The sequence below is a fragment of the Meles meles genome, chromosome 14, assembly GCF_922984935.1.
Source record: "Meles meles chromosome 14, mMelMel3.1 paternal haplotype, whole genome shotgun sequence".
Classification (NCBI taxonomy): Eukaryota; Metazoa; Chordata; class Mammalia; order Carnivora; family Mustelidae; genus Meles; species Meles meles.
In genome coordinates this window covers 85571866-85599365 of record NC_060079.1, presented here as the reverse complement: position 1 = coordinate 85599365, position 27500 = coordinate 85571866, and the positions used below count along the sequence as shown (strand labels likewise).

At 65.0% G+C, this 27500-nt stretch overlaps 1 protein-coding gene across 1 annotated transcript in view; it reads right to left on the bottom strand.

The window, feature by feature from the left end:
• Positions 1–236: 236 nt before the first annotated feature.
• Positions 237–27500, bottom strand: part of MCF2L (MCF.2 cell line derived transforming sequence like) — a 124894-nt gene continuing 97630 nt past the window's right edge. Inside the window, 29 exon segments of the mRNA XM_045978175.1 lie at positions 237–1866; positions 1957–2060; positions 2161–2273; positions 3262–3380; positions 6426–6500; positions 7304–7460; positions 7463–7505; positions 7507–7662; positions 8418–8484; positions 8631–8709; positions 9690–9782; positions 9968–10189; positions 11015–11140; positions 11804–11896; positions 11994–12086; positions 13021–13090; positions 14240–14355; positions 15417–15483; positions 15960–16036; positions 16262–16332; positions 16931–17090; positions 17530–17721; positions 18830–19021; positions 19348–19467; positions 22367–22481; positions 22960–23084; positions 23688–23837; positions 24325–24441; positions 26658–26777. Of these exon segments, the coding sequence (XP_045834131.1) occupies positions 1781–1866; positions 1957–2060; positions 2161–2273; positions 3262–3380; positions 6426–6500; positions 7304–7460; positions 7463–7505; positions 7507–7662; positions 8418–8484; positions 8631–8709; positions 9690–9782; positions 9968–10189; positions 11015–11140; positions 11804–11896; positions 11994–12086; positions 13021–13090; positions 14240–14355; positions 15417–15483; positions 15960–16036; positions 16262–16332; positions 16931–17090; positions 17530–17721; positions 18830–19021; positions 19348–19467; positions 22367–22481; positions 22960–23084; positions 23688–23837; positions 24325–24441; positions 26658–26777 (3318 nt within the window). The 3' untranslated portion in view covers positions 237–1780.

The window sequence follows — 27500 nt, the reverse complement described above, 5'->3', positions numbered from 1 at the left end:
CTCTCGTTCCAAAACGGTGATTTCCCATTTCCTCTGTTACCTTTACATGGTCGACACAATATGTGTGTTATTTCCATCATTTCCTGACAAAATGCAGCGTGCGGGTCGCCGTCTGGGTCATGCTCACGGCCTGCCACGTTTCCCGTGGAGCTCGCGGGGCTGCGTGGACTAGCGTGAGCACGACGCGCATGCGGGGCGGGCGGAATTCTGTGCTTTTACAGACAAAGGCAGACAGCGAGAGGGGCTGATATTTATTCAAACTCCGTCCATACAGTAAAGAACTCTGATTTTTAAATTTCATTTACATCAGCAGAAAAAAAAAAAAAAAAAAGACCTGGAATGAAACAAGAAGCAATGACGGGAACAGGAGGTTTTAAAGTGCCTTAACGAAGAAAGGACCCCAGTGTGGCGATGCCGCCAAGGTGGCCGGGGTGGGAGGCGGGGGGCGGGGGCTCTGGCTGAGCAGTCCACAGAGGAAACCGTCAGACACGGCCCGTCCCACGCCTGGACGCCGAGGAAGGCCACAGAGACACACGGAGGTCGGCCAGCAGGGGCCTCACGGGCGGCGGGCACGGGGCTCAGCTAGGGTTGTGAGGGACAGTTTGCAGCGCGTCCCTGACACGGGACCCCTATGTACACACCCACCCATGCACACATAGAAAACTATCCGCCCCAGCAGATACAGACCATGTTTCCAAAGAACAGAATTTGTTTCTGAAACAAAAAGGTAAAACAGAAGCGTTTTCTTTCGGGTCCTGCCTCGGTTTCAGTAACGGACTCCTTGCGTTTCCGAGTCCAGGGGGTTGACCGAGCGCGGGAGGTGGTCACGGAGGCCAGCAGAGGCTCGCAGTTTCCCCGAGGCCTGTGCTTCACACAGTACCCAGCAAAACCACACTTCATTGATTGTTTAAAAACAATAAAAAATCCCAATTCCATGAAGCTAGTTAAAAAAATCAAGTTCCCCATTTTTCTGGTAGAAAAGCAGCTCAATATTTTAACTTAGAGTCTAAATTTTCTTTTGAGAATTGACTTACACAGATAAGGGGGTCCCCGTGGTTTCCACTGCTGTTTGTAGGGACACTGCTGGGTTTCACCAGGGGCCTGTTCCCAGGTGGGTTTGGGGGCTCCAGTCCCCAAGAGAGCCCCAGATCTCCCAGCAGTACAAACAACGTGCTGTCCTGTAAACCCCGGTAACAGAAAATACTTTTATATCAAATACAGTATCAAATTGTCATTTCATGTAAACACAGTGATTCTTGGTAAAGATTAGCGGCCAGAGTACCACAAAAAATGGCCATGGAATTAATCCCTGCTTTAAAAAAAACTTGTAAAAGACAAAACAGTCCCCCCACCAAGCTGCCGGGGCCGTGGACTCGTCTCTCCCACAACACGCTTGCTCCCGCAGGAGGCACCAGACCAGCAACGCCAGGACCACATCGAGCGGCCAGGACCGGCTCCTGGCGGCGGCCTGGTGCCCTCCGTCCGTCCTGGTTTTCCCGGAAAGCTCAGTGCACCTCGGTCTTCCCGTGCGCCTGGCTTCAGCACCCTCTTCGGGGCTGGTCCCGGTGTGGAGGCCGGAGGGCAGACTTCCAGAACCTTCTCTCTGCAGCCCCTGCGTCCGCACCTTGGAGCTCCACGGGCCGCGGGCGGCTCCTCGGTGGGGTCTTGGCAGGGTCCTCACTCCCCAGGGTCTCAGAGCACCGTCCCCTCACCAAACTAAGCAAGCCCAAGCAAAGGAAAACTTAGAGGCTCGCGGGCTGCTGTCCCGCTCGGCCCGGCGCTACCCCTGGAGCTCTGAGAGGGGGGCCCCGCAGCTCTCGCCGCAGCTGGAGGAGGCACTCAGCAGGGTGGACCCCGCACTGGACTCTGCAGGAAAACCAGGCGAGAACGGCTGCGGCTTTGAACCTGCACACTCCCGCGCAAGGCTGCGCGGCCCGCACGGCGCAGGGCTCTTACCTGAGCTGCTCAGGCACTGAGCGGAGCCGGATGTGCCGAGGAGCGAGGCCAGGCTGCTGGCCGGAACCCAGCTTTCCTTGCTGGAGGTCAGGTTCCTGACATACCTGAGAAGGCGTGGGCCGGTCAGGGCTCCAGCTGTGTGCCCCCCGCCTGCCCCGGGGTGTCTTGGGCCCGCCCCCTCCCCCGCCCCCGCAGGCATCTTACCAAAGGCCCTCGTTGCCCTCCTCTAGCAGCTCCACCACGTCCCCACTTCTCACGGCAAACGCGTCCGGGCTTCCCTTCTCGTCGCCCAGCACGACCGTGTACTTTCCTGGAACCTGGGTCAGAGGACACAGCAGGTCAAACAGCACCGTCTGCGGCCCCCCCGCCGGTACATGGCTGTCAGCCGCGGGCAGGGCCCCGGTGGGCGTCCGGCGCCCAACAACAGGAGAAGGAACACGAGCATTCAGGAGGGCCCTGCTGCTTGTGGGGCTTCTGATGGTGTCACCTTAAATGGGGAAGAACCGGTCAGAGGATACGTCAAGTCTCTCGCTGCGACCGTGTTAAAAACCCAACTAACCTCCAAAGTGCTCCTGACCCACTCCTGATGGTCCCGCCGCACGGCAGCATCACCTGCTCCCGCCGGCCTCAAACACTCCAACGGCATCCCTCAGCCGCAGGACATTTGCACGTGCCGCTCCCGCTTCCCTGGCTCCCTTGTGAGCGGCAGCCGTGCTCACCTAACATGCCCTGTATTTCACCACCTTTCCCTTTGCCTCCCTGTGAGAGTAGACACTTGTGCATTTGTCCTCTGCTCTGTGTTTGGTGTCTAGATTGCCTGGAACCCAGTGTACACTCAACCTGCTCATGCGGACAAAGCTCTGCTGTATGGAGCCCTGGGGCGTGGCCCAGGGCAGCACTAAGCGTGTACTGTGTTGGTGTGACCCTGACGCTGATGATTCACAGGTAAACGGCTTCCCCTTGCCACTCGCGGGAAAGAAAGGGCCTGTGGAGAACCAGGACCCGCCCTTGCTCAGCCGAGTTCTCTGAAAAGTGTGGGAGAGCCGTGTGCACAGCGCTGCAGACGCTCCCAAGGGCGTCCCCCTTCTTCGGAGGGCAGATCAGGTGTGTGCACTGTTGGCCTGCGGGAAGCCGGTCAGCGGGGGTCTGGCGGTGCAGGAGGAGGGTGGGCATGTAGCCACAGCGAGCCCTGGCGGCCAAGAGTCCCCCCCACCCAGCAGCCACGGGAGCCACGGCACTGCGGTCATGCTCCGGAGCTCTCCCACCGGGGGCCCCGGTGCCAGGCTGACGGCCTGGGAAGGTTACCAGCTTCCTGGGGCCCACTCTGCCTTCCTCCTCTGCGTCCGAGGAATTAATCAGCTCTTCAGCACTGGACCAGCCATCGTCCTCAGGGGCTTCTGAGGGTTGAGAAGTTTTGTTCCAGCCTGAGAGAGAACAGACTCCAGTGAGGGCCACCTTCCAACACAAGCCTGCCTGAAGGGGGGTCTGCCCCCCCCCCCAGGAGCTGGCCACACGGCGGACTCCGGGGATGACCGCCGACACGCGTGCCTCAGCCGTCCCTGTCTGGGGAGACGGCCCAGAGCACCTGCTTCTGTCGCCCGGCCAGCCCAGGGGAAGAGACGAGCCCAGCCCCTCGGGGAGGTGATCCCAGGCTCTGCCGTGACGCCCCTGCCTGCGGACTTGGGGCACGCAGCCCGAAGGGCCACCAGCTGGACATGCCACCATCCAGCCATGCTGGGGCAAACACCGGCAAAGGGAAGGAGTCAGCAGTTCGCGCCTGGAGCCTGCGACACCCATCAGACCACATGGAGGCCGGCTCCTGACCAGCTGCAGGGGGCGCAGCGCAGGCCTGGGGTCAGGGTGAGCTCAGGGTGCTGTGACCCTCTCTGCACCGGCCAGCAGACGCCGTGCACAGACCCGAGTCACGCCTCCGTGAGCCTGGGATTCCCTCCCAGGCCCCGGCACGAGCTCCGGCCACACAGCGCGGCTGGGCCAGCACGTGTCAGGGGAGAGCCCCCCACGGACTTCTTGACACGCGCACGTGCCCCTCATCAGGGTCTGCCCTGCTGTGCAGCCCGAGACTGACTCCCGCATTTCCTGTGTGCAGGAAACGTCAGGGAGAAAGTGAGCAAGTTGAGGGGAGACTGGAGACGACGGCTTCCCGGTTCTGAACACAGTAACGGCCCGCAGTAAAGTGGCAGGCAGGAGCCCCTTCTGGGGCCTGAGGACCACGGACACTGCCTGGGTTGGTGGCACAGGGGCAGGAGGCCAGCGGGTCTGAGAGGGACGGCGGCTCGCCGGCTGTGGGCTTGGCACGCCAGTTCCAGATCCCATGTGGCCTGGCGGGAAGTGTGCTTTCCCGGAGGACCAGGGCTCGCTCCCCTCTGTGAGGCGGGGGTGCACAGGCACACGTGGCTGGACAGGCCCGTCCCCGAGGCCTGTGGTGTCTCCCGTTGGCCATGAGACGCTTCTGCTAAAGGGACATTAGGATCTTATCTCCCGCAGGAGGGGAGCTGGGCTCCCTGTCAGCCAGCAGAGCTGGGCCTGGGAGGAAGAGTGTGGGAGACACGGAGGCCCCTGGTGTCCCGGGACCCCACGCCACAGCAGCAGGCCTGGCACCAGAGAGCCCCCGAGCCCGGCCTTCTCAGGGCTGGGCCGCGGGTCGAATGGCGGGGCGCTGGCATCTGTGTGGGGACGGGGCACCGGGGTTTCCCACTGCAAATCACCCAGCCGTGTGTGCCTGGCTCGTCTGCGGGTGTGCGCCGTGTGCAAAGGGCAGGAAAGGCACAGGCAGGGAGCCTGGGGGTCTTGGTGCCAGGCAGCCTGGCTGGGGGTCTCCTGCTTCGGCCCACCACCAGACGCGGGGCTCCTGGCAACCGAGGACAGACACGTGTCTGAGGACAGTGAGCACAGAAAGGCGGAGACTGTTCTGCAGGGAGACTCCTACAGGTGGGACGGCCATGTGGCCCACGGACTGCACGAGCGACGGGACATTCCCTCCACGGCCCTTGGGTGCCGTGGAGAATGGAGGGTTTTGTAGGCGCAGAGTTGGGGGATGACCCGCGGGGATTCCTCAGCCCCGGAGTGTCTGGGGGAAGGTTCCCTACCAGCCTTGAGCCGCATCTCCGCTTTAAAACCTTGAGACCGGGGTGTTAGGAAGGTACTGATGCCCAACGCGCCCGAGGCACCGATGGGGGGGCGAGGAGACCCGTGTCTGGGACTCGGACGGCACCCCTGGACCTACGTAGACGTTGGCGAGTTTGTGGGACATTATGCTAACATGACCATGAACGCGGTCCCCTCTGTTCTCTCCAAGATAGTCCCTGACGTTGACACCGAGGAAAATGATGGGCAGATGAAGCTTCTTGGGCAGCAAGCGTGTAAGCATTTGCGAGAGCGCCCAGGACACCGCGGCTCACCGTACAGGGAGTGGAGGGGAAGGGGACTGGCGGCAGGGTCCCATCTTCGGTGACCTTACGAAGCCGCCTCCTCTTCCTGTCACAGGTGAGAAGACATAACTTGGCTGAAAGGTGGTAGGAACCGCAGGCGACCGGCCACTGGCGGGCTCAAGCCCCTTCCCCAGCTCCTGCACGAGGGAAGTCAGCTGGGGAAATGCTCTGACGTCTCCAGGACTTCAGCAGAAAATGAGGCCGTCAACGGAGAAGTGAGCCCTGTCCCAGGCTCTGGGACCTCAGAGGTGGCCCCCAGGCACTGCCCGCCCACGTGGGAAGCCGCCAGCCTCCGAGCCGTGATGTGGGGTCTGGGTCCCGGGCACACAGATTTGGGCTTGAGGCCGAGTGTGCTGGGTGACCCCTGGGGGGTCCTGGGGGCATGTTGGGAACCTTCATAATTGTTGGAAAATTCACTTTGTTAATCTCTCACTGCAAACTTCAGACCCGCAGCCTGGGCCGTGGGTAGGGTCTTTGGGTTTTGGGGGGACATGCTTTACCCTCATGATAAGGGGGAGCAAAAACTAGCAGCCCAAGGTCCGGTATGGAGCTCGGCCCCACCTGTCTGCATGGCCCGTCATCCTCCCATGACACGGGGGTCAGCAGGAGGCCGTCGGCGGCTTGGTTCTGTGTTTCCACTGAGAAGCTTGGGACAACTGGTGATGCAGGGGAGAGGCCGGCGCGGGAGGGGGCCGAGGACAGGGTGCCCCATAGCCTGCACGACGGCGGTAACAGCCCAGTCCAACCGGCGTGCCAGCCAGGCCTCTTGCTGGGGGCCCGGCTGGTTCTGCTGGTTCTGGACAGACCCGGTAGGGGTCCGACTGGGAACCTGAGAACCCAAGAACCGTCATCACAGAACCTGCCACCGGGGTGTCATGCTTTGGGGGAGAAACAGTGAATTTGCTCCTGCCCCGAGGACCCGTCTTGTTCTGCGTCACCAGTGGCTAGTGAGGGCGAAACTGTCCCTCACCAGAAGGGCACAGGGAGGTCGGCTACGTCCGGGAGGTGGGGCCACTCTACCTCGTACACCAAAAGGCGTGGGGTCGCTCTTCACTTCGTGTCGCTTAGCTTTTTTGTCGGGGCTGGTAGGAGACGCTGCAAGGGGAGGAAGAGGGACAAATGCAGAGAGAGCGCGTGAGGGGCTGCGTGCGGGGGAGGGGGGCGGCTTGTGGGGCGCGGTGCTCATGCTGGGACGGGCTCGGTAGCCTCCTGCGAACGGAATGAAGCTGGTGGGGGGTCCCTCGTGTGGGGGACAGGAGAGGCCCGACGTGGAGGAGGCGAGCGGACACCGTCTCGGCCGTGGGCAGGGGCGTTTCTGAACTGGGCAGGGAGACGCTCGCGGGGGGGGGGGGGCACCTGCCGTGCTCATCAGCAACATTAGCGCCTGAATATGTCCCTCCTTTTTAAAAAAGTTTGAGGCCGACTTAGCACTATTTTATACACTGCAGCAAACACAAGCAGAGACCTCCGCACAGCTCAGCGCCACACGCCGCTCCGGAAGGCCGCCGGCTCTCGGAGGTGTCCACGCGAGGAACCCCCGCGTCCCCCGTGCACCAGCGGCCAGCCCTCGGAGACGGGCAACAGCAGCAGGAGCGCGGCACAGGGCACAGACGGTGACCCCGCGGGGACCAACAGGGCGGAGCCAGAAGGGGCAGGCGGTGCCGGTGCCGGTCCTGACTGAGGGGACACGGCTTCCACCCTTTCCTACCCGAGGCCTGCGGAGAGTGCTCGGGCCACGTGCGCCACGGATACAGACGCGCCGGTGACGGCCAGGACGCACGGTCCACCCGGAGACGCCGCGGCCGCCCCCCGGATGAGCACCACACGAATGGATAACAGACACGCCACCACGGTGAGCGACACGGCCACAGCACGGGTTTCAGGCGGGCGCCTTTTACCTTTCTGACCCTTGAGGTTAGCAAAGCCCTGCAGGGTAAAGCGCTTTCTGGAAAGCGCGGAGCTTTCGGAGGCGGAGCTGGGCACCGAGTCATCTACGCAGGGAGAGAGAGGGCAGTGTGGGGCGGCCGTGCAGGCCGCGGCTCTCCACTGGGGCGCGCGGCCACCGGGAGGAGGGTCCCAGCCCTGTGGGCAGTGGTGCGTGGACACGCCGGCTCGCGGCTCGCGGCGCAGACACCCACCTCGGCCCTTCTCCGGGGGCTTCGGCAGAGACGTGGGGCTCACGTAGCCTTCCAGGCTCAGGGGGTCGGTCTTCCTTTCCTCCAGCTTCTTGATGTTTCTCGTGGTCCCTTTCAAGGGACTAATGGCGTCACACATGCCCCGGAAACAGAAGCAGAATGTTGCAGGTCAGTGTTCCAAGCCCCTCCTGAGGCTCCGAGGCAGAGGCCACCCTGGGGTCCCACCGGGCCTTTAAGCCCCTCTGGGTTCCCCAGAGCGGGACCCAACGAGAGCAAACAAACATGCCGGGCGTGAGCAAGGAGGCGGTTCTCTGAGTCTGGGAGGACAGACTTTGTGTTTTCAAACCATTGCTGGGTGGAGTACTTGCTTGGACGGTGTCCTGTCCCACCCACCACCACAGGTGGCTTATGCGGAAACAGGCGAAACAGTCACGGAGCCACTCGGAAGGCGTGCAGTGACAAGGGAAAGCTACGGGCAGGGAAGGTGCGGTGAGCCGGTGTGAGGCCGGTGTGTCCGGCATGGCTCTGCGCCTCAGCCCCCAATGTGCGGGTCCTTGTCTAAGGCGCCACCGTCACGGAAACACGGTGGCCGTCACCTGCCCCAGCAGCACGCGCTGCGCTGACTGTACCAGGAAATAACCGCAGTCGGAAAACAGACGGCAGGAGCCGGCCTGCGCCCGGGGTGGGGCCGGAGACCCCCTCCCTGAGGCGGCTGGTGGGGACGGACCCCCAGCACACAAGGCCAGAGGACACTCCGGGGCCTGCAGGCAAACCCAGAGTGACCCAAAACCCCGCAGGAGGTTCGGGCCACCGGCCGTGTGAACGCAATGGTGCCTGCAGGCCCTCGAGCCGACCGGAGCCGCCGCGGCTCCCTCACCTGGGGCCGGGCGGTGCGGGCAGAGGCAGGCTCTGGGACTGCTCCAGCGCTCGGTGCTGGCTGGCTTCTGCAGGGAGGGGACACAGAAGCGCGTGACTGACTTCACCTGTGAGGCCGCAGCCCCACCAGGAGCCCCGGGTTTTGGGGTCGCCTCGGTCCTGCACAGACGTGCACTGGAGCCCGGCTGGGAGCGGCCGTGGCCGCGGCTCCTACCTCTGCAGGCTTGCAGCTGGCTGGTCAGCACTTTGCGGATCTCACTCACCCACGCGGCCTTGACTTCGGGGGTCGGCGCCTGTGCCGGAAGGAAGGCCAGGACATGAGGGCGCACGTTCCCCAAAGACACTTCTCTGCCTTTGACTCTCGAAGCTCCTATGCCCCCCCACCCCGGAAGCAGACAGTGGGGCCACTGCCCCGGAGAAAGGAGGGGGCGGTGGGCGGTCCCCTGGCCTCGGGACCGCGGCACAGGCATGGCATGGCAGGAGGGCCTATGGGCCGCGCAGGTGCCGAGCCGACCGCCTGGCCTCCCCACGTCACAGCCTCGCTGGCCTCTGACGTGGCGAACACTTGTGCACAGACAGTCCCCTGCGAGCATGCTTCTCCAGCAGCGGCCCGCGGCATTGTTTTGTGACAAGGAAGACGGGCGCCTGACACTCCGAAGTGGACTTTACGCTCAAGAGGGGCGGGCCGGGGCCGGCCTCGGCACAGGCGTGTGGCCAGAAGGCAGAGAAGCGGGGCTCTGCAGACGGGCCTGCGGAAAGCCAGAGCGCCGGCCGCCACCCCCGGGGCTCCAGGAGCCAGTGCCCGAGCTGGGGCCGGGCGCCATCGCCGCGGGCTGCCGTGCTGGTATGTGCGGCAGACAGGCCGTCACGGCCATGGCATCCCGCGTCTGGGCGTGGGGGGCCCCTAGAAGGGGCCTGTCCCATGTGCTGGCCAGCCCCATCCCAGAACCCAGGGACGGGGGTCACATGGGCTCAGGGAGCTCTCACAGCTGTAGCACCCCCTGCCCTCACCAGCACGACGGGGAAGGACCAGGACAAGCCGGTCATGTGCGTAACACGGCTCAGGCTAGTCGCACCCCTGGAGCCCGTGTCCCCGGGCACGCCTCTCACGCACCCTAACCGTGTGTTCCCCGTGCTTCCTCCTGGGTCCGGCTCAGGGCAGCGCCCCTGCACGGCCTCTGGGAGATAAAGCTCCACGGAAGCTTCCAGACACCTGCCCTCCCCAGAGAGGCCGACGTGCCCCGACGCCTGGCCCTGGAGAAGGCGGGCCTACCTGTACGATGTACACCTCCTCTCTGGCGTTGCACCAGATCTCGAACTTCCTCACGTCGCCCTTCACGTTCTCCGTGATGCCGACGGCCGCCATCTGACCGCGCGAGCAGGGGACACACGTTCGTCGTGTGTGGGACGGGAGCGCGCCCTCCCGTCGTTGAAAGGGGTCCATGCGTCGTGCTGACGCAGGAAGCGGCTCGGGGTGGAGGCCGAGTTTGCGGGGGTTCCGGACCCCACCCCCAAAGACACGGGCGGCACGGCCGCTGGAGCCTCACTCACGTTCAGGGACTGCTTGTAGCTGTAGGAAGGAGCCTTCTCGTACCCCTCCCCGTTCTCCTCCCTCCTCTTGCAGAACAGCACGGCCTTCTCGTGCAGGAAGAGGTGCCGCTGCATGGGCTTGAACCTGGCCAGGTCCTTCACCTTGGAGTGGCCCCTCTTGTGGTCTGTCCAGACGCTGAAGGAGCCCTGCATCAGCAGCTTCCCCAGCTCGCTCAGGTTCCCCTGCGCCGGAACGAACGTGCGGCCTTACGTGCCTGCAGCCGAGGACACGCGCCCGCCTCGGAGGACCGCGTCCGGTGGACCCCGCTACTAACACTCGGGGAAGGGCAGGACCATGGAGGTGGGTGAGGGGTCGGGGGTGGCTGGGGGCCGGGGCAGGGGGAAAGGGTGGACACGGGGACTTGCGGCAGTGAAACTCCCCTTTCCGAGCCTGTGCCCGTGGGTACAGGGTGTTCGGCGTCTGTCCAAACCCACCGGAGGCACACCCTGGGCCCGGCTGGGGATGGCGGGCCAGCGAAGGCTCATCCCTGTGACAGAGGCCCCCCGCTGGGTGTGGGGACATGGGGGGCTGGGCGTGGGGGCCCAGGGGCACGTGGGATGTCCTCGTGCCTTCTCTTACTCTGCTTCAAACCTGACGCAGCTCTAAAAATAAAACCTATTACATTTAAAAACAGGTGAGCGCAAGTGGACAAGAGAGGCAACAAAATGAGTGAGCTGACCTCATTCGGGGACACAAGGGAAAAACAGAGTCTGCCTTTCACACGCGCTCGTCCCCTGTCCCCAACCCACAAGTGGCAGCGAAACCAGCCCAGCCCTGAGTCCAATGCCCTCGGGGCTCCTGAGCGGATGTGCAGCTCGGCGGGCTGAAGTCTCCCCAGTGCCTGGGTTCGGGGGCACGCCCCAAGCTGGGGGTCCGTTCGCCCCGAGCCGCCCCAGACACCCATCAGAACCGGCTCTTGCCAGCCCACAGGGACGCGCGTGCACAGGGAGGCTGCGGCACGGCTCCGCACGGTCCCTGGCCCGGTGGCGGCACACGGAGGCCCTTACGTCATAGCCGGTGATGGCGATCAGGTGCATGGAGTCGTTGACAGCCTTGAGGATGCCCAGGATGGAGCTCAGGGCCTCCTGCAGGTGCTCGGCCCCCGCGCAGCTCCTGCTGTATTTCAGCATCTCCTAGGGGACGCGGCACCGTCACGTGCCGCGGAAACACGGGGCTCCCGCTCCGGCCCTGCATGGACCCTCGGGACGTAGAGTGCGGCTCCCCGTGTGGCCGTGGAGGCCCAGGAGCCACCCCCTGTGCTCTGCCTGTCCCAGTGGTCCTGCCTGGTGCCGCAGACAGGGACGCCCCAGCCAGGCGTTCGGCCGGGTCTCCCCAAGTCTCCCTCTCCTAGACCAGCCACTCCTTCCTGTCCAACACGACCCCCTCCAACCCGTGATGCTAAAGGTGTCTGCACGTCCCCTGGCGCGTGTACTCAGACCCGACAAGGCCACTGGACATGGGTGGCCTCGTGGGGAGGACCACGTGTGGGGCGCAGCGGGGTGTGTGTGGACATGCCTGGAGCCCATGCTCCATGGGACAGGGTCGGCCTGACTGTTCACTTCTGGTCCCGCGACCCCCCGGCAGCGGCCGGCGCACAGCAGGTTCTCCACAGAGGTCTGCAAAGAGCCAGCGCCCTCGCAGGCGGGGAGGAGGCTGTGCTGGGACTGCAGCACCCGGGGAGGCCAGGGAGGCCACAGGCAGGGAGCGGGGACAAGGCCAGTAGGGCACAGCGGCGGGGGGAGGAGGTCAGCAGGGCACGGCAGGGGTGGGGACGCAGGCGGGGGCGAGCAGCCCACCTTGAGCAGCAGCTGGTACTTGGTGATTCTCTGGACCGGCTTCAGCAGGTAGGAGTCCAGGCTGAGCTTGTGGTCCAGCTTCCGCTGGCATTCCTGCAAGCCCCGAGCGCGCCCCGTGAGACCGACTGGGTCCCCGAGCGAGAGTGCGCTGGCGAGGGAGACCCGCGCCCCCGGGAGGCCCCCGGCGCACCTGGAAGAATGGGCTGTCGGAGCACTGTCTCCACAGGCTCTCGGAGCGCGGCTTGTTCTGGCAGTACTTCTCGTAGATCTGGAACTCCTCCATCTGACCCGGGGACAGGGTGCGCGTCACAGGGCACACCCCGCCCCCTCCACCGTCTCCGCGCTGCGCCACAAGCCCACAGGGTTCACGATGGGGCTGCGTCCGTCCCCTCCTCTCTGCAGATCAGCATCACGCTGCTGGCGTTTTGCCGTGGGAGTTACCAACCACGAACAGTTGCTAATTTCTGCAGAAAGACCCTGCAGGGCTCGGGCTCCACTGCGTGTGCGGAGCTGCCCGCAGGCTCGGTGACACGCAGAACCCCACTGGAGGTTCGGACCCGGCAGGCGTGGGGCGGGCCTGGGAACCTGCATCTCCGGTAAGGCCCCAGGATGCCGATGCGCTGGCCGGGGCCCCCACTGTGAGAAGCAGTGACCTCTGGCACAACCCCTCCCAACTCCCAAACCCCAGGGAGCAGCTCAGCAGCCGCCAGACGCAGGCAGAGACAGGCCCCTCCTCCTTCCTCTGCGCTCCGCCCCATGCTGCGCTGACCTGTCCCGGCCTCTGTGTCACTGTGTCGTGAGAATGAGCAGCTCGGCCACACGCTCCCTGCCACTCCACGCACAGCGCACCAAGACGGGCCTGAGAGGAACGCCCCGTCCTGCTCCCTCCCACGTCAAAGAGGGGAAAGGGGAGGTGACTGTCCCAGGCCCGCTTGCGCGGGGGACTGCTGACCAGGGCGAGACCAGACGCAGCCACCAGCTCGAGAAGTCCGGCTGAGTTCAGCTACACGTGAGCCGTCAAGACGGACACGTTCTGATGCCGGCGCTTCTGAGCCCGTGACTGGCTCAGAGAAAACTGTGTCTCAGGCAGCCCGGGGACATGTGCACTCGGTGACCCCGGGGGCTAGGAGACTGCGACAGGGTCTGAAGTCATGACCGTGTCCTGCGGAAACTTTGACAAGGAAGGCCCGGCCCTGCGCACGTCGGACAGCACATACCCGCTCCAGGAAGCACCTCCCGACCAGCTCCGGGCAGTCCGTGTAGCCCTCCAGCTCCCTGAGGAATATCCTAGGCAGAGAAGCTTCCCCTTAGATCACGTGAAGAGCCGGAGGCAACCCTGGCCATGGATAATGTTACTTCCCAAGTCCCGCGTTATTTCTGACCCGGGACAGTCGGGGGACTGTGAGCCCGGCCCGGCCACCCATGCCGGGCCCCCCGGGGGCTGCTGCGGCAAACTCAGGTTTAAGAAGACCTGGCCCCCTCGTGGGTCCCTTCGGGTCGCTGGCGTTGGCGTCCACACAGGAGTCAGGACAGCTACTTCTCTGCCGGCGGGAGCCGGGCCTGCTGCGAGCACCCGCCCCACCCACCCCGCTGGCAGGTGCGCGCTGCCTGGGAGCCTGGGCTCGGTCCCAGCTCGGCGGGGAGCTCCCTGGGCTCAGCTCACTGCGGCTTCGAGCTCCCAGCGGCTCAGCCTCGTGGCCTGGCCCGAGCCGAGGTCATCTGACCTGTGCCCCCTCTGTGGGAAGGGAGGGGCCCGGGAGGTCTGGCGGCAGATGGGTGCCCCTCGGTGAGCGAGGGAGTGACTGAGGCCGAAAGCCTGTGGTTGGACCGAAGTCCCCAGTGACCCCAGCCCAGAGGAGGCTTTGCTGTCTGTCCTACCGCCCCTTCCCCCCTGCACCCTGCGTCCACCGCCGCACGTCCTTTCCCACGCGCTCACGCAAACTGCTCCGGGCAGCGGGGGGTGGGCGGCTGCAGGAGGGCCGTTCGCACTTCCCCCCAAAGACACGGCGGCCGCCGACAGCGCTCGTGGGGGAGAAGAGGCAGGACGGGAAAGTCTGCCGCTGCCTCCTTCTCAGGGACGAACTTGGGGACAAAACGGGCCTTGCCGAGTGGTGTGATTCTGGTGCCATGACGGAGAGCCAAACGCACACACTGAGCGGGGCTGGCCACTGCTGGCCCGGCAGGAGTGGGGGTGCTCCTGTGTCCTCAAAGCCCAGCTACCGCCCAGCGGGAGGACGGGCCACCTGTAACGGCCTGCAGGCGCCTCCCACCTGAGCCACGGTCCTGCGGCCGCCCCTGACCACCCGTCCCTGGGAGGAGGAAGGGATGCTCTCCACCGGCGCGCCACCCCCCGGGGCCCGCATGCAGCCAGCTCCCGGTCGGCGCGGTCTCAGGGGCGGACCCCACCGGGCAGGCGTGGTCAGAGGAGGGCCTGACCTGTTATGAAAGTGGTAAATCTCCTCCATGTTTCCGAACAGAACGTCCTTCTTGTTCTGGAGACCCGGTGACACGAGGGGCGCCATGAGCGGGTTATCGAGTTCTGCAGCGTAGCCCTGCGCAGGAGGGGAGAGGCTGGGAGGGATGCCGGGCTCCGCGGACTGTGAGCGGGTAGGGGACGCCTCTCAGGACGTAGAAAGTGAATCCACCATGAGGAATCCACGGACCGTTTCCGAGATGACCGCCCAGACCAGCACAGAGCAAAGGAGTGACCACAGACGGCACCATTCTTAGGGGTTGTGGGGGCTTCTGTCCTCTGCCCTTCAACCTCTTGACACTCATGTAACTGGTATTTTACGTGTCCTCCGTGATGGATCACTTCAGTGTCCACACCCCTGTAACCACCACCCAGACCAAGATCTAGAACATTCCAGGGCCTACAAGCCCCGAGGCCTCTACTCTGCTCCTCCACGCAGACGGGGCAGCTCAGCTGTTCCTGCAAGGGAATCCCACACTGTCCTGTCTGACCCCTGCTCCTACCACGTTCCTGGTGTCAGCCACCCTCCCCCGCAGCCACGCTCTGGGGTCAGCCATGCTCTGGGGTCAGCCACATTCCGGGGTCAGCCACACTCCTGGGGTCAGCCATGCTCCCTGCTCAGCCATGCTCCCGGGTCAGCCACACTCTGGGGTCAGCCACGCTGAGGGGTTAGCCATGCTCCCTGGTCAGCCACGTTCCTGCATCAGCCATGCTCCTGAGTCAGCCACGCTCCCGGGTCAGCCACAATCTCCAGGTCAGCCATGATCCCAGGTCAGCCACGCTTCCTGGGTCAGTCACGTTCCTGTGTCAGCCACAGTCCCAGGTCAGCCACACTCCCCGGGTCAGCCACGTTCCGGGGTCAGCCACAGTCCCAGGTCAGCCACACTCCCCGGGTCAGCCACGTTCCGGGGTCAGTCACACTCTGGGGTCAACCATGGCCCGGGGTCAGCCACGCTCTCTTCCTTGTTGCTGGAGCAGGTCCCCATGCCGAGGCACCCACATCTCCTCGTCCCTGGTCCCACTGATGGATGAGTTCCCTCCAGCTCAGTAAAGCGGCCGCCCTCCTCTCACGCTGGCCTACAGGCTCCCGCGGCGCTGCTGCGGGTCCCCGCGCAGGCTCCCGTCCCCGCGCAGGCTCACCTCCAGGACACAGAGCAGCTCCTCAACGTAGACCCGCTCCGTGTCCAAGAGCTCGTTCATCACATGCCTGTGGCCAGAGATGTGTTAGGGCCGGAAGGGCACAGAGAGAAGCCCCCAGGGCAGATGCGTGTGGGCAGAGGAGGGGTCAGGCGAGCAGCAGCACCGGCCGTGGGTGCGGCGCCCCGCGCAGCCAGGGGTGGGTCAGGGCGGTGAGCGCGGCTGCACCTCTGTCTCTGGTGGACCACATGGTCTCGCCACCAGGGGCGTGAATGGGGGCGGGAGGGCACCAGCCATTTCAATCACCAGAATTCTGCCTAAGGAACCAGGGACACAAGGCTTTTCTAGGGAAAACCAGCTCTGTCTGGGCTCTGGACGTGGTCTCACCAGGCAGACCCACGCGTGCCCACAAGCGCTTTGGGACACCCACTTGGGGGTGGACGCGTACAGACCCACCGCCTCAGGCCCGCTGATGTTCAGACCCCCCGTGGCCAGAGGCTGAGATCTGAGAGGGTCGCACGTGCCGTCTCCGGACTGGTCACTCACCTCCGCAAGACGGCCAGGCTTTCTTCCTCATCTCCTGTCGAGCTGCTCCGGCCAGGCCGGCTGTCGCTCATCTCGCTCTGGGGAGAGAATGGCAGGTGCAGCCTCCGGCGTCCAGACCCGAGAGGGTGCGGCCCCGCGTCCCGACGTCAAGGAACCCACCCTCACTTCCCACTGGGGAGGGAGCCGCGGCCCTGCGGCAGGGAGGGTCCCACGGCACGGGTGGGGTGGGACGGGGCAGCCGGGGGGCGCGACTGACCGCAAGGAGAGCAACCATGGGAGTGTGGCCTGGACACTGGTCTCACCTTGGCCCTCCTGTAGGGCCCTCTCCGGAGCCCGCTGACCTCAGAACTGTTCTCAGAGCCTCTCCGGCTGCCTGGTTTGGGAAGAAAGGAGGAAGGACGGTGTCGCGTCGTCTGTCCCTGCCTGCAGGGGAAGCCCCGCAGCTGGGAGCTGGGGGCGCCTGGCATGGGGCAGAGACGGGAGCCCCCACGGAAGCGGAGGGAACGCGGAACAGAGGGAGGCAGGTGGGATACCGGGAAGGGAACAAGGAGCCGAGGCCGTGCACACAGGGACCCGAACCCCTCTGTGCCAGGGGGATGGTGTCCTCTGATGGGAGCCACACGCTGTGGAGGCCGTGGGCAGGAGTCGGCTCTCCAAGGTCTCGCCACCTTACGGCCTCCTTGTCGAAGCCCCGACGCGGACAGCAGGCAGAGGCTGCCGCAGAAGGGGCCCTGGGGAACGGCGTGGCCACTCGCTCGGCCTCGGAGGAGACCACGAGAGGTCGGGGCCGCGGGGGCTTTGGGCCGCGGTCGGAGAACTACTCTGGCAACAGCACCGAGGACAGACAGGCTGAGTCAGACGAGTCCAGAAAGAGCCCCGCGACGGCCAGCAGACGGCACACACTGGGCGCGTCCAATAACACGTGACTCACAAGGGCCTGCCACGGCCGGCAGGACGGCGACGGCACACACCTGGAGAGAGGCCGGGTGACTTCGTGAGCGCCTCCGGCCGGGGGGCCACGGGCTGCACGGGCCGCGTCTGCTTGGCCGCCAGCTTCTTCAGGCTGGCCTGCCTCCGGTGGAACATCTCCTCCATGCCCTCTTGCTTCTGGAAGACCTTCTGCACGTGTTCCTGAAGGGGCAGGGCGAACGGACTCGTGAGTCAGAGACGCCGCCCGTGTCAGCAGCAGGCCCTCCTCTGCGCCTGGGACACAGCGGCAACCCCGCCCTCGAGCGCTCGCTGCGGCTCCCCCGTGGACGGCGGACTTGGGGCCGAGAGTCCACTGGAAGGGAGGGACATGAGGCCGCCACGGATCTGCGGACAGGGGCCGGCGGGAGTGGGGCCCCGGGGTCAGTGGGACGCGCAGCGGGGCCTGCAGTGGCTGCTCCGTCCAGGACGCGGTCCTTGCAGGGAAGGACCCTGGGGGCAGGAAGACCGGCCTGGAGGGAGCCGCCGTAGGAAGAGAAACTGAGCCGCGCGACTGTCCAGGACACTCTGCAAGGTCACGGCAGGATTCTTGCGCACACCCCGGAGGCGCTCCCCACCGTCGGCACAGGCCGGCGCCGCTCACCATCAGGTCTTTCGTGAGGATGGACTCGTAGTCCTGGTAAATTTTACTGAGCTCCTGGATCTTATTCCCTGCGCCGGTCTCCAGAAATTTCTCGATTTCCTGCAGGGCCGCCTCGGCGCCGTCCTGGGACTGGCACTTGTCCACTGGCTGCGAGGCCAGCAGGTAGATGCCCTGGTCGCACCATTTCATGGACTGGACACAGTGAGCGGGGCCGAGGGAGAGAAGGGCACCGTCAGAGGCCGCGTCCTGGCGGGTGGGGAGGCGTAGCTCTGCCCAGCCTCCTCCTGGCCATCCCGCCCCCCACCACCCTGACCGGGGACTGCACGGCGAGCCAGCCCGCACGGGGCCCGGGCGGGACTCATTCCCAAGAGGCCGTGCAGGAAATTAGCCACATGCTGGCTTTGGTCCTTGGGAAGAACCGTCAGTGGGGGCAGGGAATTCTAGAGAATGGGCCACGGGGACTGTGGTCTGTGGGGACCCGTGGTCTGTGCGGACTGTGGTCCATGGGGAAGGAGCCAGCCACACGGGGACCGTGGTCTGTGGGGACCCGTGGTCTGTGGGGACTGTGGTCCGTGGGGAAGGAGCCGGCCACGTGGGGACCGTGGTCTGTGGGGACCCGTGGTCTGTGGGGACTGTGGTCCGTGGGGAAGGAGTCAGCCACACGGGGACTGTGGTCTGTGGGGACTGTGGTCCACGGGGAAGGAGCCGGCCACGTGGGGACTGTGGTCGGTGGGGGCCGTGGTCTGTGGGGATTGTGGTCCGTGGGGAAGGAGTCAGCCACACGGGGACTGTGGTCTGTGGGGACCCGTGGTCTGTGGGGACTGTGGTCCACGGGGAAGGATTCAGCCACATGGGGACTGTGGTCTGTGGGGACCTGTGGTCTGTGGGGACTGTGGTCCACGGGGAAGGAGTCAGCCACATGGGGACTGTGGTCAGTGGGGACTGTGGTCGGCAGGGACTGTGGTCCGTGGGGAAGGATCCGGCCATGTGGGGACCGTGGTCGGTGGGGACCGTGGTCGGCGGGGACTGTGGTCCACGGGGAAGGAGTCAGCCACATGGGGACTGTGGTTTGTGGGGACCGTGGTCGGTGGGGACTGTGGTCTGTGGGGACTGTGGTCCACGGGGAAGGAGTCAGCCACACAGGGACTGTGGTCTGTGGGGACCCGTGGTCTGTGGGGACTGTGGTCCGTGGGGAAGGAGCCGGCCATGTGGGGATTGTGGTCAGTGGGGACCGTGGTCGGCGGGGACTGTGGTCCGTGGGGAAGGATCCGGCCACGTGGGGTGGTGGCGGGGGTCTCACCGCTTCCAGGAGGTGGTGCAGCTCCAAGGACTTGCTGAGTAACTCCCTCCGCCGCCCCACCTCGGCTTCGAACTGCTCACACAGGCGCTGGAGCTCGTGGCACTTGGGGCGGAGGGAGTCCACGGCATAGTGCTTGCTGTCGATGAGCTGCTCGCCCTCCAGGGACAGGCTGCGGGCGCGCTCCACGGAGGCCTGCGGAGACAACCGCTCTGACGTAGGGCTCAGGGTCGGTCGGTGAAAGCACACAGCTTTCTGGGAGGGTCAGCAGGGCCGGGGGGGGGGGGGAGGGGGAGGGGATGACAGTGGGAGGGGCCTGCGGGGGGGCGTTGAGAGTGGGGTGGTGGGTGGGAGTAGGAGGGGTCGGTGGGGTCGGGCAGAGGCCGTGCTGCCCTCCCTCGGCTCTGGGAGGTCCCCACCGGATCGCGAGAGAGCCCCCTGCCCCCGCCCGCCCAAGTGATAGCCTGGTGCCCCGAACACCCCCCGACTGCCCGCTGCCCACACCCGCCCCGCGTGCTCACACTCGACTTGTCCTCGAAGCTGGCGAGGTCCTTCAGGAGGTGCTCTGCGTGCGCCCGGCTGTTGCCCACGTCGGTGAAGGTCGCTACCTTCTGGGCCAGTGCGTCTAAGGAGGCTTTGACCTGAGACACAGGAGGGGCGGGAGGCCGGGGCCCAGGTCAGGCGTGGGGAGAGGAGAGAGGAGCCAGGCCCTCCTCAGGAAGCGAGGAAACAGGGCAGAGGGACCCATGCTCGGAAGTCAGCCTACGGGACAGCTCCCGTGGTGAGAACGACGCCCTTCCTCTACGCCGGAGCGAGGCGCGATGTCGGTCACCGCTCAGCCGCAGCAGGCCGGCCGTGCCTACGCGGAGAAGTGCAGTCGCCAGCAACCAGACGATGGACAGGCCGGAGGGGGGGCACCAAGCTGTCCCTGTTTGCAGCAGACCTGATCATGTATGTAGAAAATCCCCCAAACTCTGCCAAACTAACAGAACATAAGTGACTTCCTCAAGGCGTCAGGGGATAAACACACGGAAATCAGTTGTATTTCTCCGCACAGCGAGGAGTACGTGAACACCGGAATTAAAACCACCATCTACCGTTGCTCAAAAATGAACGACTCGGGTTTAAATCAAGCCAAACCCCCACTGAGCTGGTCTGAAAAGCACCAAACAGTGGCGAGGAGCCTCGGGGCACCCGGGGGACGGACACTGTCCACTGTGGGACCGACGTGGGAAAGACGGCGACGCGCCCCCAGAAGCAGATCCAACACCATTCCTGTCCAACCCAGCAACTCCGCAGATCTAGAAAGATGGTTTGAAAATGTGTGTGGAAAAGCAGAGGAACCGGAGGAACTAAGAAGATTTGGGGCGTGAGAGGCGGGGGAGGAAAGGACCGCCTGACCTCAAGTCCAGTGCACGGCCCACACCGCGAGACGGCGCCGACGGACGGACGGCCCGAACGGATGCGCCCCCCGGTTCCTGACGAAAGGGGAAAGCAGGCAGCCTTTTTGACAAACGCTGCCAGACACCCAGAGACGAAAAACCGAGTCGTGCCCCGACTCTCGCCCTGCGTGTGGGTTAACTTAGAACGGATCATGGGCTTAAATGTCGAAATCGAAGATGTCACAGGGGAAAACCCCGGAGAACATACCGGGACCGAGGTTTTAGGATTGAAGTGAGAAGTATGATCCTTCAAAGAAAAACCGACAAAGTGGACTTTCTCGAAACGACAACCTTTGCCATCGGAAAGCCTGTCCGAGGATGGAGAGACGTGGACCCGCTCAGGGGCTCCGGCCTCACACCTGACCAGGACTAGGAGCCAAATCCCAGCAGTAAAACACCCAAACCCACACCCAAACCAAGACAATCTGGTCAGAAAATGGGCAGCAATGGGAGGAGAGGCTTTTTCCCTAGATGAACCGTGGACCGCGAGCCGGGAGGGCGGCTCCATGTCACCGGCCGCAAGGGGGACGCTCGGCAGAGCCATAGCAAGAGCGCGGCGTGGGGCAGCGATCCGGGCGCCGAGAAGCCGCGTCCCTCCCGCCTGCCGCCGGGCCACGAGGCGGGGGCTCCGGGAACGGGTCGCAGCTTGTCAGCCAAACGTGCGGCCACCACGACCTGCCATCCGGGTGTGACCTCAGAGAAACGACAACTGTGTTCACACAAAAAGCCGCACGTGTCGCCGATGACAGCTTTTCCACCACAGCCAAACCCTGGAGACAGCCTAGATGTTCCTCGATAGGGGAAGGGCTAAGCCGGGGCTCCCCACACCCGGGACCCTGAGCACCCAGCGGCAGTGAACGTGCAACACCCTCACTGACCCTGCTGCCTGCAGAGAGCCAGGCCTGGGGGCTCCCCACTTCTAGAACCTTCCTGAATGATACGGAGACAGAGTCGATCGGGGGTTGCCAGGGCTTCAGGAGGTGGGGTGGGAGGGGAGGGGGCTCAAAAGGGGGACGAGGGTTCAGGAGGGCAGGGGTGGGTGGCGAGGGAGGGAGGCGTGTCCTCAGCCGGGAACCCGGGTCTGCGCCGGACAGGATATTCCGAGTGCCGACCGCGTCAGCGTCAGCCCCACGACCCTGAGCTCGTCTGGGGAGACGCATCTCTGTGGGGAGCCGCCGGAGGGCCCGAGGGGTCTGGCTGGGTTATTTCCCAACCACACACGCGTCCACCACCGGGGGTCGTCGTGAGTCTGGCGAGCCTCCCTCAGCGCCCCGGCAGGAGAGGCGCAGGACCCGCCTCTCTGCGGGTCGCACGGGCTGGCCGGGGTCACCTGTCTGCCCGACCAGAGCTCCGGCACGCGTGTGCAACTGAGCCGACCCCGTGTTCCCGGAAAGGTGACTTTCAGGACTCTGGGGGCATCGGGACGCGTGGTCCGCTCGCCTGGCCTCGCCCACGGCCTTGCGGCTGCGTCACACTGCACTTCGGGTCCTTATTTCTCGTGCACTTGGGAGCCCCCCCCCCCTTGACCAGAGGGACCGGGAGAAATGTCGTTACGTGGCAGGGCGAGGACACGCGGACGGCTCGGCGCGCTCCCGTAAATAACGATCAAGGGCTTCGGCAGAGTCTCGTCCAGACGGACACCAAGGCTGCCTTATGCCCGCGTCGCCCACGTGCGTCACCCCGTGTCACCAAGTGTCATGCCTGCGTCACTCCCACATCACCCCTGCATCACCCCAGTGCGTTGCCCCGTGCATCACCCCCACAGCCCCTGTGCTACGGAGCCGGCCCGACTGTTGCTCTCGGTTCTGTGGGCCGGGGCGGTGCCAGGCGCGCAGCAGCACAGGACACCAGCGAGGGCGCGCACGGGCGGCCCGGGACCGTCCACCGAGAACGCGGAGGGCAGTGCACGCCGACCGCAGACGGCGGAACCTGCCGGCGCAGCGGCTCCCGGCCACACGCGTCGGGGTCTGGTCCCGCCGGGTCTAGCGGCTCGTGTGGCGGACGGAGACCGCCGACTGCCACGGTCGCCTGGGCCGCCGGGCCGCTGCGGCTGGTGGATCCGGGCCCCCCGCCGGCTGCCCGCGCCCTGGCCCCTCACCTCGCGGAAATCCTGCTCGAACTGCCGCAGCTGCAGGCACTGCCGGAGTTTCTGCTCGTGCTTCGCCCAGAACTCGTCGAAGGCGGCCTCGGTCTCCGTCAGCTGGTCCAGGAGCCTGGGCGCCGGAGAAGCCGTGTCGGAGCCGGTGCCTGACCCGGGCTCTGGGCTCCGTGGCCGTGGCCGGCCCCAGCCTCGCCTCCCCTCTGTGCACTGCACGCGGGTCTCGCGGGGACAACCTGGCCGGGGCCCTGTGGAAGGGCTCCCTGCCGAGCCACTGCCCTGCACCTCACGCCCGGGGCCGCCCACACCCCCCGGAGTCCGCGGCAAAGGGCTGGGCTGAGCGAGTTACAGGCGGAGCGGGCGGCGGTTTGGGCTTCTGTCTTCCGACGTCCGCCGGAGGTGAAGGGGGCAGCAAGCCACCACCCCTTGACCCCGCTCCTGCTTTCTCTGGGGTTTGGACGGCGAGTGTGTCAGCGGTAAGGACACGCGGCGCCCCGCTTCCCGTTAGGAGGAGGAGATGCGGGCCCCTGTGTCCTCTTTGCCCTGTCCTCAGGCCAGAGCCTCCTGCCCCCGGCCCCGGCCAGGGCCCTCACCTCTGCACAGTGGTCTGGTTGTCTAGCTGGTCCTGGTTCAGGCCCTGCTCCCCGCACTTGCCCAGAGGCTCCCTGATGTTCTCCAGAAGGCTCCGCCCCTCGTCCAGCGCCAGCTTCATGTCCTCCTGCGGGGACAGCGCAGTGCCCGGCACCCAGGCTCACTCCCGTGTCTCCCTTAGAGCTGCCGAAGGACGGCGGGTGTCCAGAGACTCCTCTGGCTGTGGCCAGGGCACAGGGAGGGCTACGGGTCATTTGGGAGCAGCGGGAGGAGGTCAGAGACCAACAGGAAACCGGACCTCGACGTGCCTGCTTCCGCGGCGTCCTCACCGCCAGAAGCGAGGGGAGTGCGGGTTCCTGCGGGTGGGGCCAGCCCTGACCCAAAGCCACGGCCCACCCAGCTCAGGCTCCCTGGATGCCGTCCCCCAGATGCCGCCCGCTGTCCCCCACCCGCCGTCTGGAGGTGTGGGCAGACACCCGGTCTTGCTTGTGCTAATCAGCAGCAGAAGCTCATGGGCAGCGGCCCGGCCGTCTGGACAGCACGGGAGCCCTTCGGAGGGAGGCTGCCAGCGTCCGGCTGCTCTGACCCACGGCACTCAGGCCGCGTGCAGGAGAGGGCACTTTCCGTCCTCGGAGAGCTCTCTGCGCCTTTGACGTGGCCACAGGCCAGTCTTGCCTGAGGCACAAGGGGCCCCCTCTCCTCCCCCGTCTCCCACAGAAGCCACACATACCTTCGCTTTGTCCTTCTTCTCTGTGTGTGCGCGGAGCACCGAGCTCGTGGACGGCACGTCGTTGGGCAGCTCCGTCTCGGCCAGCTCGGTGCCAAAGGATTGCAGCATCTGCGCCGTCTGCTTTACCATGAGCGCGAAAGCTTCGATGGCCTTGGGAAGAGGGGGAGCCATCACCGAGCTGTGCACCGCGCGCCCTCCTGCTGCCCGGAAAGCAGGTGTCCGGTGCGGAGCCCAGGGGGGGAACCTGGGGCAGAGGCAGGGCCCCAGCCGGCCTGACCCGCGTCAACAGAGCGGCTCCTGAGCCTCCAACTTGTCCAGAAACCTACCGGGGTCTGTCTACACGGGTCCTCCTCAGCTACAGTCGTTCTGTGCTCCGTCTCCCCCTACCCCAGGGCTGACCTTTCTGCCCGGTCTCCGAGCCCAGAGAAAACCCCTCCCAAACTCGTTACTCATGTTGCTGCTTTAGATGACTGAGGTCCACTGAGACCATCTCCTCATTCTTGGGGAACACAACTGAGGTTACTGGGAACACGTCTTTGGAAACGGCAGCATCGTCATGCAAAATCTATCCAGCCGATCAGGTCGGGATCAGGGAGACGCACAGCCCACCCTGCATGCGGGCGGCCGGGGGACTCACTGTGCGGTGACACAGCCACCTGGTGTGGCAGTAATCCAGGGTCCCGCCCAGGTCCTCGGTTAGCTGGGACTTGTCGATGTAACCGTGTAATTCTGGTACTGAGCTCAGCATTATGACCTGGAGGACAGAAGCCGCCCCCATGAGGAGACCACCCAGCAGATGGGGAGGGACGATGCTCTCCCGCTGGTCACTAGCGGCAGCCGCGTGGGCAGGAGGCATCTGGCTTTGGGCCCAGGCTTAACTCCTGCTCTACCCGTCCCGGGCTGGCCGGCCAGCTCCCGGGGCCTCAGCATGCACCGGGCTGTGGCGACTGAAGTCGGCATCGAGGCAGGCGTTCGAACCCCAACCAGAGCTGGGCTCGCAGCCGACACTGGGTGTCCCGCAGGCGCTCTGGGCTCCCTGGGGGGCTCCTGGCAGAAACTGAGCCGGACTCCGCCTCGAAAGGACGTCGGTTTGTTCCTATGCCCACAGAAACCCAGTGGGGTCACCGCAGGCATCCCAGAGTCTGGGCTGTGCCCTTCCGTGGGATCCAGGATGCTCTCCCCACGAACTTGTCTTTCGCTTGCCCTTTCTGGGACATTCTGTACACACGTTCTGGATCAAGACACAGCCGTTGCTTTGTAAGCTGTGGGACAGGCGCTAGCAGACACATCCTGAGAGCATTAGTCCAAACGGCCGCGTTCGCGTCTTGGGTGTCAGTTTAAAGCTCGGGTCTTGCCCAGGACGTTCTGTCCCCAAAGGATGCCAGACAACGTCTGGAGATGTTTCTGACCATCACGATGTGGGGTGTCGCTGAATCCCACCCCCCGGGATAGCCCCATCACAGAGGGAAACGCAGTCCAGACGGTCCACGGTGCCGAGGCCCCGCGAGCCACGACCTTCACGCAGAAGCAGCTGGTGGCCGGGGTCTCAGCAGAGCCGACTCCGCCCCTCCAGCAGCAGAGCCTGTCTCACGACCGCGTGACCAAAGCCTGGCCACCTTCCCCGTGACTCCCGTGGCCCAGCTGAACCCCGCACAGGCTTCGCATACGTTTAATCACGACAGAGGGCGTAGGACCGTTTTAGCGTTTTCTGTCCACCCTGAGGTCAGCACGCAGCACCCAAACCGGACATTTTGCTAAAATGATCACCTTTTAACAGGTGTTCTCGAGAGGACGTTTTCTACTTTTCAAGGGTTATCGAAAATGGACCGGCAAGCTGAAGGCCCTGGCGGTGATTTCTGTGAAACCTGTTCTTGAGAACTCATGGATTCGGACCCGTTGTGCCCTTTGCAGGGGAGGCACGGCCCTTGGGGAGGGCCCCGTCTGCCGTCCTTGGGCGTCTGGGTCAAGAGCTGCTGCAACCAGGCTCACTTGCCCTGAGTAGGGACAGGCTGGACACGTGGGGGTCACGAGGCCGGGGGAGACCACGCACTGGTGGCTTCCGGGCTGGCCCACTACCGTCTGGCGGGGTCTCCGTGTTTTTCCTGGCCCGTCCCCGGGAAACGGGCCATCAGAAATGAAGGCACCTAGTACTTCAAACCAGGAGCGCACCGGTGTCCCCAAGACCCCCAGCCTGCGGTTTAGGGCTGCTGAGGGCAACTCGTCCATGAGCCCGTGACGCCTCCCTCAGGGCCTCTGACCGCGCAGAGTGCCCGCCAGCCGGCGCACCGAGGAAGAGGCACGGATCTCACGGACAACCATCGCCATGGGACTCATGGGCTGGCAAACGCGATCTCGTACATACTGTCGGGAGCTTACGAGGCCTCAGGCTGGCCCTGTACGTTCTCATCCTCATTGCACCAGAGAACAAGTGATTTCCCGGAGGACACATGCACCGGGGCCCTGCGAGACTGAGCAGGAGTCACGGGAAACCGGCTTCCCGCGGGCACCCCGGTAAGGGACCCTACGTGGCCTTCTGTTCTCAAGGACGGGGGTGGAGGCCTGCAGTGCCCTCTCTGGGGCTGCCCGTGCCGGGGCCACCCACCCCCACTGGCCCCCATTCCCCTGCCCCCACCTTGTCCCCAGCACGGGCAGAGCCTGTCTGTTCCTCACTAGGAGGCGGACCATGGCTCTCAGCCCGCGGGCCTCTCTTTTTCTTCTGCCTGACCCTTGCTGGGTAAGAATGTTCCAGACTCGTGGCTCTCAGCGCCTGCACCCCACAGCGACCCGCCCAAGGCACAGTGGGGACACGGCCCCGGGGAGTGGCAGGGAGGGCAGGCCCGTGGGAGCGGACCAGCCCTTCCCACCGGAGCCGCCATGCGGGTAGGCCCTGGGAGCTTCGTTCTTGCGCACGGCCCAGGGCGCAGTGACACCCACCGGGTCGCCTGCAGAGCGGACGCGGGACTCACGTACCGGCACCTTCATCTTGAAGTCATCTCTGTTGAATTTGAATGCCAGGTCAGAGAGAGTCCTTTGGAAGAACCCCGTGGGCCGCAGAACCAGCACGAGCTGGAGGTTTGCTGGGAAGGACGCCTGCGGGGGAGAGAAGGGCCATGGGCAGGCGTTCGGGGGGCGTGGGGGCCTCGCGCCTGCCCCGGGCCGCACGGTCCACGCGGGGGAGTTGAGCAGAAGTGGCTGCTGACACCGGGCTCCGGAGGGACAGCCCCTTCTGAAAAGGAAGGAGGTCAGGCTGGCGGGCAAACACCCCAAGGTTAGCAGCTCTGAGTCTAACGCTCATTACACTTGCTCCGGGCCGAACGGCGTCCCCCAGAGTCACATGTCAAGTCCAAGCCCCAGTGTCTTGGGACGTGACTTTCAGAGACAAGGTCTTTCCAGAGCCGAGCAGGTTTGCACGAGGTCATTACCGCGGCCCCTGAGCCAACGTGCCTGGTCCTTACGGAAGGGAGACACTCGGGCACGGACACACATGGAGATGCCGTGTGAGGACGGCAGACACGACTGCCAGCCGAGGAGCCCCAGAGGTCACCAGAAACCTCCGCTGCCAGGGGACAGGGGCTGCGTCCCGCTCGCAGCCCCAGGACCTTCAGCTCGGACCTCCGGCTCCGGACTGTGGGGCAGTGTCTCTGCCGTTCCCAGCCCCCAGTCTGCGGGCGCTTTGCGAGGACAGCTCCAGGGAGCCAAGACGCTTGTCAAACGAACAGGAAGCCAGAGAGACCCGCGGACGTGTGGGTTAGCGCACACGCCTCTGGATTCAGTCACCCCAACACACTCGCAGACCAGCCCTGCCTGCAAGGG